The sequence below is a fragment of the Oxyura jamaicensis genome, chromosome 5, assembly GCF_011077185.1.
Source record: "Oxyura jamaicensis isolate SHBP4307 breed ruddy duck chromosome 5, BPBGC_Ojam_1.0, whole genome shotgun sequence".
NCBI classification, from domain to species: Eukaryota; Metazoa; Chordata; class Aves; order Anseriformes; family Anatidae; genus Oxyura; species Oxyura jamaicensis.
In genome coordinates, this window is record NC_048897.1 from 63,082,285 (window position 1) to 63,094,536 (window position 12,252).

The window sequence follows — 12,252 nt, forward strand, 5'->3', positions numbered from 1 at the left end:
GAATGTTTTTATGAGGTAGTAAAAGCTTCATTAATTAACCTCTTCATTCCTGAAACATGTAGTATATTAGTCATTCTGAATAAATTCAAAGACATGAAAATAATAAACATGAGAATACAAAGAAAAGATTAACAAAAACCAGGTCATTATAGTTTCAGCCTGTCTTTGGAAAAATCCAGGACTAGCAAGCACAGGAAGAGGCTGAAGTAGCAGCAATAAAATAAGGAAGAACGGAAAAAAAATGGTCAGGGTATTATCAGAAAAAAAAAAAAAAAAAAAAAAAAGTATGTAATGGTCAAGCTTTTTTTTTTCTCCTAGAAATCAGCAGTCAGGAAGAAAAAAGTAAAAGAAAGTAGTATTATCCTATTATCTTTATTTATAACTTCTTGGGCAGTTTTGATGAGATAACCTTCTGATGATCCGAGGCTGGCTCTTTATCCATTTCAGAAAATGCTCCTAGAAAAAAAAAAAAAAAAATCCTAAGTTCATGACACATCTTAGATCTTGGATGCAGAATAGAATGTGGGCTTTGCAGTAAATGCAAGTTCTCCCGTACATGGTAAACTTAGGACATCAAAAACTTCATGCATGCTTTTGACTTACTCTTGCCATAGTAGACAGCAGACTTGGAATTCAATTTCCAGTAAGTGTTGCCATTACTGGTACTATCCAAATTCAATTTTACATAGCTTTTAGTATTGTAAAACTGATTTGGGCATCTTAGTATAAATCTTTGTTACCATACGGAGTACAAAGCCAGCACACATGCAAAATCATAGGGAATGAAAGACGCACATTTCCTGTGCCAAGACAGTCATAGATTCACTCTGTAAGAAATAAAAAAAAAAAATGTAGCAAATACTGCAGTATCCAGCATCTTGTATCTATAGCAGCATAGAGAACCTTGTAACTCACACACCCCTGCATTCCACAGATGCACCCCACTTCGCTATCCAGCCAAACAGAAAGTCCAATGAACCCTCTTCCTTTACCATCACCATGTAAAATAACCCTCTGCTGAAGAGCCAATCACCATGAATGGATGTGAACTGAATGCAAACAACCTGGAATTCGTCTCTATCTGGACATCTGTTAGACATGCTTACATCTATCAGGCCCACTTAACAAACAAGGCATAAATCACAGGTGATAGGCAAGCAGGTATGCATGTAACTTAAAACAGTTGACACAATTCATTGCAAAGAAGTAACAGTACAGACAGAAATTAACATCCCATGCTAGCAGCAATTAGGAGACTGAAATTAACATACACACACACACATTTCAGAGTCAGTTCTGATCCAAATGTTGAAGAAACACATCTGCTCTTCAAAGGCATCTTCTTAAAAAGGCAGTGACAACAAACAGGGACAGCAGTTAGAATTCTTTTTTATTGTTTTCCCATGTTAATTCAGCCCACCTAACAGATGTATTGCACATATTTAAAAGTCAATAAAAACATTAAAATTGAAATATACGCAAACATGAGATTGTTTTTAAGAAACTACATTCTTAAGACTCACTACCTACCGCTTTGCTTTAACCTTTCACTTCTAGAGGCTACTAATTCCACAAGATAACTTTTTTGACATAGACTCCACACTCTGACAAATTACTTACATTCAACTCTGAATACAAAACATCTGTGACTCTGGTTCAGTCAAGAGCCAGTAGTATTTCCTCATATATGACCCAAGCAACGCAGGAGACAACTTGCTGGGAGATTTTTACCAATCTCAGGATACTGTGTACACAAATTCCTGCCCAGCCTGACTCACTGTGTCCACACTAACACTCCCCCTGCCAGAGCTGCAGTGCTGGCAGCTGCTCGATACTGGCAGCTGACATTTGAAATGCTATGTGAGACCTCTGGCAGCTCCCTCTGCTGTTGCCAAAGGTAAAAAGCTACATTAATTCATGCAAGAAAGTTCAGCAACCCCCATAGCAGACTGTGCCTTACAGCCCCAGAAAGCTGAAGATGTTTAGGGGACAGCTGACTGCAGAATGAGGACAAGGTTGAGCTGGGAGGACCACAGAGCCAGCCACAGGTTTTAGACCAGGCCTCCCAACAGCTGTGCATGTACAACATAAAAGCTGCCTTATGCCCTATGTCTCACTGCAGGACACTTTGAGTTGTGGGGACATGATGAGTTCTGGGGACGTAATGTTTCCTTTGCAGACTGCACAAGCTGAAAGACACACAGTAATGGCGCAGGAGGGAGCCCTGAAATGACCCATAGCTGAGGAATCACTCCCCCCCCCCCCCCAGCAATCCTCAACCAGTTAAACAGCCCAACCCCACTCCACCCCAAACAAAGTTTCTTCCATCACCAGTGGAAGAAAGGACTAGCAAGGGCACAGAGTAAAGCAGAAAGAGTGGTGTCAAGCATGGTCACTAAGCAGCATCCACAGAAAAATGGGGAGAGGTGACATCCCCCTCCTGCTGTCCTCCTGAGCAGGTCTTCTGGGTAGGGAGGCGAGACCAAAGGCAGACACACCATGAGGCAACCCAGGGCATGCATCCCTTGTGCTTACCAGCACCATGAGACTGCACATCCAAAGATGCAAAATGCTGCACTTCCTTCCCTCCCCTCAGTGAGGGGATGGGGTCATGCAGCTGGGAGCTACTGTGTGGCACTGGTAATCATGACACCCCAAAGGAGGTGGAAGGAAAACGTTCCATGCAGGTAGAGGCCACCTGGGAGCTGATGTCCAGGATGAGGAAAATGCTCCGTATATGCTAACTGAGGATGGGAAAACACCCCCTGCTTGCCCAAAGAGCTGTAAGCAATACAATTAGCACTTCTTTGTAATATTAAATGTCACCTGAATTAATTTATATGGTCGCTGGGAACCCCTGAAGCAAAACTGAACTATTTAACTTCCCTGGACCCAAGGGCAACTACGAATACTATGAGTGTCTACACTGAGGGCAGCTCCATATGAAGCTAAGCTGCTCTGATTTTTGCACATTGCATTATCCTATGCAGTGCTGCCTTTGCATTCTTAGGGTGACTCTCCTTGTGTGCATAAGTGTTTTAAAATATACCATCCATGTCACTCTAAGCTCTTCCTGAACCTCTGACATAACAGGACCATTTCAGTGCCTGACATTACCAGCATGGTATGTGTTCAAGGCAACTCTTTCTTTTCCTACACATAAGTCTTTGCTATGTTGCTGATCATAGAGATGCCTTCCCCCTGCCACCTCCAGCCTCAGAGGAGGGGGGTTAGATACCATACCAGCCCAGATTCCAGAAAGAATGTATGAAATAATCTCTACTGTCTCGCGTATATAGAGAGACTGCAGATTTCCCAGCTACTGCACACATTTTAGAGAGCAGAGTTGCAGCCTGGCCATGAGCCTAAGCCGGTAAAATCAGTGTGAGATTTGTTGGGTTCCCTCAAATGCCACATGATTCCAGCCCACATCTGTTTCCAAATTCACACCACAAAGTGGAAATCAGCCTACTAGTGCATGTTTTACTCCCAGTAACACCAGAAACACTTTGACAAGTACATCAAGAGCTCTAACCCCCAGAACTGTGTTTTGTTCAGACTACTAGTGTTAAAAATTACTCTGTAGTTTTAAGTACGTAATGTCGTAAAGTCAAGCTGATGTAAATTAATGAAGGAATTCATGGTCCTGCAAAATTCTGTGCAGGATTTCTATTTCTCTTAAGAATTGACATTTCAGTTTCAAACCCAGGTGAGAATTCACAAACAAGATTAATGCTATCACAGAAAACTAATATCCTAAGCTAATATCTGAAAACTCTGTCTTGAAACCAAAGTAAGAAGATAATCTTTAACAAAATGTCAGTGAACATTGGCTGCTGATTAATAATTAATTAAAATAATCCTCTACTGGTTTTGATTAAGAAAATCTTGGCACAAGCTAACATCAGAGGACAGAAAAGTAAATGCATGTTCATAAAGATTAAAGCGGAATGTACAGTTTAAGAACAGCAGAACACAGTGTTTAGCATTCAACTTAAAACTGAGTGTTTTTGCTTAATGTTGTGAAGTTTAATTTCAGAAAGCTGCTTGCCTACCCACCTACTAGACTCAAGAGTACTTCCTTTGACAGTCTTTCTGAAGGGAAAGAGCACTTTTTCCATAGCAAAACTCCCATTTTAGGCTTACACTTTCCACAGCACTCTCCACTTGTACAAACAGATTTTTTTATTTCCCAAAACTCTGCATACAGTTCTTTCAACATGGAAAACTACAGATCACAGAAAATTAGAGATGTCTTATGTTTAAGTACTTTGATTCCCACTCTTGAGCCCCAAAATATTCAAGAAACAATCCAAAATGCTAGAATGTTAAAACCCCCTTTCTAACAACAATTGCAAGAGTATTAAAAGTAACAAGTGTCCCTTTTTTAAATATCTCAATTTGTTCTTTAGCCTCTTACAGACCTGCTTCATATTTAGGGAGCTAAGATCCAAGAAATAGAAATCCAGCGAAAAGCACTTTTAAAGGTACAGAATTCTTTAATTGTGTCTTCTTTACCTTACATTAATTCTACTTGTTCACCTTAATTCCTTCTTGTTCTCCCCTCATCAATCCAAAGGATTATTTCATTTTTTTTCTAATTGAAAGGACTAGATGGGGCAGTCAGTGCGCAAAATAATACCCTAAGATTTTCAGAGAAATTTCTCAAAGCTTTCATGTTTTGCAACAGTTGCTCAAGGCACAAACAGCAAAGTAACAAGCAGTGCAATTAATGGCTGGGTTGATATCCTGAACTTTCACACATCTCTTTCTATCAGTAGAGACAGACTTGCCAAAGATTGAAAAGGGGAGGGGAGAGGCTTTCAGCCAGTTTTCCACAAAGTGCTGACACTGCAGAAGAGGTCTTAAAAGAACACTGTATCAACATTGGCCACATTTCTTGTGCTAGCAAATACATCTATGTCATTCTGATATTCATTAGCAACTTGTGAAGGTTTGAAAACTTCCGTTTATTGTTGTTGGGACTTTTTTTTTTATTTTTTTAACACAAGAATACTGAGGAAAGCTACAAATAAGGACAGCAACCTCTGAAATAGGAAATGACCTACCAACAACCTATGTGAAAAATCAAACGTGAAGCACTTCAGAGCAGATATCAATGATATTCATTTACACAATCCTCTTTACATAGACGTTCTATTTGAAAAAGGTAGGATAACATTATCTGGGGAAAGACAGTATCAGTTTGTATTCCAACACCTGCTTGTTTTCTCAAGATTTTACACTCCCAGCATTTTTGGCACACCACCAGATGTATCAGAGTAAGGTAGCAATACTCTCTCCGTTTAGTTTTTGAAACTTTTTGCATTACTCATCACGTCTTGGACATAAGCGTTGAGACAGGAGCATGTGCATTCTTACAGAGAAGGAAAAATGACTAAAGAATAAACTTTAAGGATGCTGTGGTGGTGGGAGGTAGCCAGTTCCCACAGGCTAATTTAAATTCACCATCATTTGTAATAAAGACCTGCTATTTAGTATTGATTTAGTGTAACTACATTCCCATAAACATGATGCATGCATTAGTGTGGTAAGTTCTGTATTGACTAAAACTAGTGAAGTGTCACTGACTAAAATCGGACACTTCAGCACTTGTGATTCTCATTAATGTGTCTCTGAACAATAGTTTGACAATTGATAGCCTAAAAAATTTACCTGTAATCACAAATCCAGCACACTTTTTAGTGTGATATATTGATTGTTCTTTTTTGTATTAATAACAACCTGTGGCACGCTAAATCAGTCTTTATGAAGGACTAGGAGATTCCCTTCATGAAACCTGATTTCTGAATATTGCTCTTTAATAAGGCTCACATAAAGAGATTAAACACTCCAACATACACAAATTACAAAAGCTTCTGGAGATTTAATTATTAACCAGAGATTATTACTTCATTCAAGATGTTTCACGTACACATCCTACATTAGATGCCTGTATAAGGCTGGCAAGAGGATCTAACAGCATTTCTTTAAAAAAAGAAATCCAGACTCTTACCCAGTAGACATGTATTTGGGGTTGCTATCTCGTTATCCCAACAGAGCAATATATTTTAAAGTCATTGAGTCCCATGGCTTTGCCCCTTATTAAGCTCAAAGGGCAGGAGAAAAAAATCATAACGCTTCAGAAAAAGGACTTTCAAATATACCATTTCTGAAAGCTTTTGAATACCTAATGCAAAAGAAATAATCCCTCAAGCTTCAGAATTTTTGGACCCTTAAGGAGATACATGCAAAAAAGTAACACTCAGCTCAACATTCAGATGATGGTCACATACCATTCATTGCTGGTGCCACCCAGTACTCTGATGATTTTATCACCTTCTGTTGCAAGGTTATGCCTCTGGTCTGGCTATTCAACTCAAGTATTTGCTTGCTAATTTCATGGATCTTTGGATACCGCTGGACAACAGAAGATCACTGGAAGGCTGTGCTTCTCCAAATACCTACAAATATTGATAATTTTTTTTTTTCCTGCAATTCTACCTTTTCTCCTGTCGAGATAATTCCAAGAATCCCCCTTAACAGAAAAATAAATCACTTTAATCAGCAATACAGCTGAATTAATAAAAAAAAAAATCCTTTTCTCTAGAAGATGAGTTCATTAATTATACTTTCTTTTCCTATATAAAAAGAAACAATTTCACATAGTTTTCCTTCTTTTAAATGGTTAATGCTATCTATACAACCCTGTGCTAACAATGTATCCATAAATGCAAGGGACTCACATTATTCCCATCCTTATACTTGATTTCATTACAGTAGTGCTCAAATGTCTCAGTAGTATGAGGGGCTTTAAGGTGCTACATGTTTTAAAACCAGAGGGCAAGAATTCCTCTCCAAAGGTCCTACTGGCCTTTGTTGTATAAATAACTGGACCCCATTAAGTTACATAAACAAAAACATGTTGAAAAATTGTTTCATGTAAATTTTCAACATAGGGATTTTTGTGCTTATTTCCAGGAGTAGAATTCATGGAAACTATGAAATGTAGCATCTATCACAGCACACTTCTAACATAAAAATAAAACTACTGACATTGCTATTGTCAGAAACAATCTCTTTGAAGGGCTTTTTTTTTTTTAAAAAAAATATTATTTAAGTGTCCCCAACTATATGTTGACTGCAAAACATGCTACTTAGCTCACCTTCTGGAAGACAGGATGACAGAAAGGAAGCCAAGAAGTTACACACTGCAGACTAAAAATGAAAAGGGAGAAGAGGTCACTTAATTGTAGTTTTTACATTCCATCAGTCTTCAATACAGTAAGCTTCAAAACTAGCAACAAATGTAAAGTTTCTTTGCAAAAATATACAAAAAGAATATACAAAAAAAAACAAAAACAAAACAAAACAAAAAAAAAAAACACTCAATTCTGTACATTTCCACAAGAGGACACTAATAAAATGAGAATAAAGTATTTCTCTAAAAAAGTCCAACTATCACGTACCATTCTTCTTCATTAGTTAACTGTTTCCCACCTAAACTATTTCACTGTCAAGTAGACATTAAAATATAATTATTTCTCTTGTAATGCACATTTTATTTATTCTAGAGATTAATATTTGACTTTTCATGTGCCTAAGCGTGAAAACCATATATATTTAAACCTTTTACAGACAAAAAAGCAACAGTTAACATATACCACAGAAATACCCTTTAATTTCTTTTGAAAGTGTTCCATTACCCCTGGATTGACTCTGCTCACACTTAAGTGAATACACACTTAGTTTCACAGCATGACTCCACGAATAACTTCTGGGCACCAAGAAAAACCACACACATATTAGTAGGGTCAGGCCTAATCTCTTTTGCTCTTTCTGCTGGTCTCCGAATCCCACACTCAGTTAAGGGCAGGTTACACATAAGAGGGCAGAAAGAGCGAGCAACACAGTTTTTACAAACAAAACACGACAAACTTCACTTAAAGGGCAGCGCACGCCGCGGCTGGTCACAGCCCCACCGTTAGTTACCTCAGGGCTGAGGCGGCGGCGGCCGCTCCCGCCCCGCTGCCGGGCCCTGCTGCCACACGCAGCCGGAGCCCCAGCTGCCCTTATCGAGCCTCTGCCACACCTGACGGGAGTGACTGCCGGGCATGAAACCTCACGTTCAGCCTTCCCACTTACCTAGCACAATTTAACTTTAATCAACTACTATTCTTTCCCTCATGTCCCGTAAATCCAGAAAGGAAAAGGGAAGGGGGCGCCCCGCTCCGTACTGGCGGGGCTGGAGTGACGAGGCGCCCTATGGAGCAGGGGAACGGGGGCCGAGGGCGGCAGCTACGGCCCCTGAGCGCGGGGGACGAGCGGGGCCAGCCAGGCTCTGCCCCGCGGCTCCTTGTAGGGATCATACTGCGCGCTCCACTGGGGACTGCGCGCTCCTTAGGAGCGAACACGGGTCGCAGAGCAGCCGCCACCCTACCCTGGAGGGGGCCGAGGCGCCAGCCAGGGTGTGCGAGCGGCCGTGACAGCGTCTGGGGCAGGGCCAGGCAGCTCTCGCGAGAGCGCCGCTGTCGGCCATTTTCTCATTGATTGGCGCTGGCGGAGGGGGTGGGGGCCGCGGCGCTGCCCTCGCCGGCTGGGGCGGTGGTGGAGGAGGAGGAGGAGGAGGAGGAGGAGGAGGAGGAGGATGAGCCGCCGGCGTCCCCACGCCTCCTGCTGCTGACGACGACGGCGACGCTCGGCTCTGCCTGCTGCGGGCCCAGCGCCGCGCCACCGGCCATGGTGCCCAGCGAGGAGAATCAGCTCGTCCCCAAAGAGGTGAGGTGGGGGGGCCGCGGGCAGGGAGGGCAGCGGGAGGCGACGGCGACCCCTGCAGCGAGTGGGGGGCCCGAGGCCGCCCGGGAGGCCCGGCCTGGCTCGGCTCCGTGCGGGGAGGGAGGGAAGGAGGGCCCGTCTTTGTGAGGGGGCGGGAGGTCCTGCGCCTGGGAGGTGCGCGGAGGTGGGGGGGAAAAGGAGCCGGCGTGGGGAGGGCAGCGAAGAGAAGGAAAGGGAAGGGGAGGAGGCCGGGGCTGGGCCCGCGGCAGGCCCGGGGACGGCCGGGGCGCTACACCTGTCTGTGTCACGGCACGCGGGGAGGCCGGCCGGCCTGCCTGCCTGCTGCCGCCGCCTCCGGGCCCGGCGGGATGGCGGCGCCTGTGCTCGGCCACGGCACGGGCCGCGTCCGGGGTCGGGGTCTGGCGCGGGGCCGCCCCCGGAGCGGGACCTGTCGGGCAGGGGGTCGCCACGGGACGGCAGGGCCTGGCTGTCGGGAGCCCGAGGGGAGGGAAAGGGAAGGGAAAGAAGGGGCCGAAGTGCCAAATGGCAGCCGGGCAGGACTCGGCCGGGTGCGTGCGGCGGCTCCGTATGCCCCGCGCCAGGTGCGGGGCTCGCCGCGGCACCGGAGCTGCGGCTGCGGAGGGAGCGCGGCCCGAGTCAGCCGTGGCTCGTGTTGGCGGCAGGGTAGGCCCCTCGCCGCCGCCTTGCAGCGGGGAGGAAAGGAGAAGGTTTGTTTTTGGCCAGAGGCTAAAGATAAGCGCCTGCGTGGAAGAGGAAGGCTAAGCCTCTGTCCTGCAGCGATAGGCGAGTGACACGTGTCAAGTAAGAGAGATACTGCTCGGAGAAAGGAGTCTTCGAGCCGTGGTGTGACATAGTGGGAAGTAGTTGTTCACAGGGGAGTGTTAGCAAAAACTTTTGTTCACATGCAAGTAGGCTTACGAATTTAGCTGACTTTTCAGTTTTACTTTTCTGTTAAATTATTCAAACCCTTCCTGTTGTTGAACGTAGAGTGTCACTAGTCTGGGAGGCTTTGTGTCAGGGGCAAGGGCTTCAGTTTTGTAGAGTTCAGTAAAATGAAGTGGTGATCCTTAAATAGTATCCTTGGGAACAACTGTGAAATAAAATTCTGAATTTCTGATGCAAATTGCGTGCATAGAATTGTACAGGTAAGTCAGGACAAATGTACCTATTGTTTCTTTCTTTCTTTCTTTTTTTTTTTACATCCTAAGATTCAAAGGACTACATTAAGTCTTTTATCAGGAAAAAGATCTCCAGAAACTCAGAAACTTAAGACAAGGGATGGAATGTAGTAGCTAGTATGCTTAAATATTTCATTTAAAAAAAAAATAGGAAAAGGGATAGAAAACAGGAGCTAGTGTATGTAAGTTATTAAAAAAAAAAAGAAAATGTAAAAACAAAGGAGACTGGCAGGAAAAACCTTGTGGCAATTGTAGTTAACTGGAACAGCAAGGTGATTAATAGAAGAATTTAGCTGAGGCTGTTTCCTTAGTTATATGTATTAATAGTATTCCTGTTGGCTTTAAAGCTGTATTCAGAATGTACGTATGATTCAGATGAGTATTTTTAACCAACTTATTGGACTGGGATTCTGCATGCACTTCTCTCTGCAGAGAGAGGAAATATGGGTAAAAGAAGACTTAAAATATATGTGATTATAGATACGGATATCTTAAGCATACAGTATGAAATCTATAAACTTCTTAGATAGTGCTACGAGCCACTCAGCATGTTTTTTCATGTTCTTCATTGGGCCTGTATGCGTTTTGTAAGTAACTGGAATGGAACATCAATTCTGTGAGACTTTGGAATCTCTAGAAGCTGATGGTATTTTCTCTGAGAATATAAGAAATAAAATTGAGGAGAAAAACAGATTTGTGTTAAGCTCCCCTGATGATATATATGTTGTAAGAGAACTTTCTTCAACTTTTCCAGTGTTTTTCAGTATGTACTCATTTCATTTCAGTGATAGAAGTTTAAGGAATAAGCATTCGTAGTAAGTCCTTTTGAGATTCACTAATAGTCTCACTGTAGAGAACACTGAGTTACGGGTAAACAGAATTCTCCAGGTCTGGGTTCTCAACAGCCACCTTCTAAATATTCCTATTATGCTATTAGCAGCAGCTGGAGACAAAGCAGGTCTTTTGGAGTTTCAGTTCTGCCCATTGGGAGTGAATAAAGGATTACAGTTCCATGTTTTTCTCCCTTCCCAAAGGGCTGAGTAATTATCGCTTGTATAGCTGGCTGTCTTGTGCAGTTTCAAAGATTCAACTGGGATGTGAACCAACGTCTGCCAAAGATGAGTACACAACCATATTTTTCCTTTACATTCTAGTATATAGGAGACAGATAAATCTGATGTTTGCTTTAGGTTGATCTGGGGAATGACTAATCAGTTAAAGGAGTGGATGGGAAAAGGGATTTGGTTCTTGTCTACGAGTTTATGTGAGGCCACGGTAGATATGGTAATAAGAGGCATCTGTAATGCCTTTGTTGGAAGAATAGGAAGAGAAGTATTAGGTTGCTCTGAAGTCTTTGTATATCTGCTTACAGGAGCTCAGATTGCTGTTTTTAAAGTATATTAAATGCTTTTATTAGCTTTTTTAAGGAGTAATATTGTGTTTTCATGGATACAAAATACTAGTAGTTCCACTGCTGCCCTTTAAATATCTTATAGTAGAGTAGGAAAATTTTTCTTCTGGACATGGCATAGATTCAGCTTGCAATGCTAAGGTACAGGTAATCAGGGCTTAATTTTCTCTTGCTCATAACTTTGGCATAAAGTTCTTCATTTGGAACAGCTGTACTAAAGCACTTTCTAATAGCTGAGTGATGTAATGTTTATATTAAGATTTTTGCCCAAGCTATGCAGGCATTTAGTAAGTTAGTTCTTGCATTCCTGCCACTCACTGCCTAACACTTTCACAACTGTTTCAATAGTTGTGTGACCAATGATTTCTTATGATGGGGGGGAATAAGTATTCCTCTCCTTGAGATCAGGGTTCTGTACAAACTGTTCCATTTTCCCTTTCATTCCAATACTCAATTCCTTTTCTCTCTTCATTTGAAATAAAGCACTCAATTTAGTGTTTTTATGTTCAGTAAAACAGAAGTCATTGGGTCACATACAGGGCACCCTAGTAGTAAATGCTAAGCATTCTTTAAGAATTGCTTTGCTATTTGGTGTAAATCTTTCCCCCATTAGCTTAGTGAAACAGTTATCCAGGGAGGAAGAGGCATGTAAAGATATCCATGGAAGCAAGAAAATGGTGCTATTAGAAGGGAAAACACTTTAATGACTTTCAGTGTTTGAGAAGTAGGCCTGAAACTTACATTTGGCAAATCTACCTCAAATAGAGAGAAATGCAATAGTCTAATCAACACAGTTGGTGAGAAAGGTAGAAGTACATGTTTGTTTACTGACAAGATAAGTAAATTTTACAGAAACTCCTGTTGAAG

The 12,252-nt window shown here is 42.3% G+C and overlaps 1 protein-coding gene and 1 long non-coding RNA gene across 4 annotated transcripts in view; one reads left to right on the forward strand and one right to left on the reverse strand.

Moving 5' to 3' along the window:
• Positions 1-356: 356 nt before the first annotated feature.
• On the reverse strand, positions 357-8,346 carry LOC118168288. Of its 2 annotated transcripts, none has more exons than XR_004751467.1 (5): positions 8,146-8,346; positions 7,167-7,218; positions 6,297-6,464; positions 1,282-1,342; positions 357-456 (listed from the first exon to the last, which is right to left on the reverse strand). It is a non-coding gene; the product is annotated as an uncharacterized LOC118168288 (long non-coding RNA). The 2 variants fall into 2 exon arrangements; XR_004751466.1 differs by having other exon boundaries at positions 1,272-1,342.
• Positions 8,347-8,623: 277 nt separating this feature from the next.
• USP47 (ubiquitin specific peptidase 47) overlaps positions 8,624-12,252 on the forward strand; it is a 56,791-nt gene continuing 53,162 nt past the window's right edge. For both annotated transcript variants that reach the window (XM_035327483.1, XM_035327484.1), the window contains exon 1: positions 8,624-8,778. In XM_035327483.1, the coding sequence (XP_035183374.1) occupies positions 8,740-8,778 (39 nt within the window). In that variant the 5' untranslated portion in view covers positions 8,624-8,739. The remainder of the gene's footprint in view (positions 8,779-12,252) is intronic.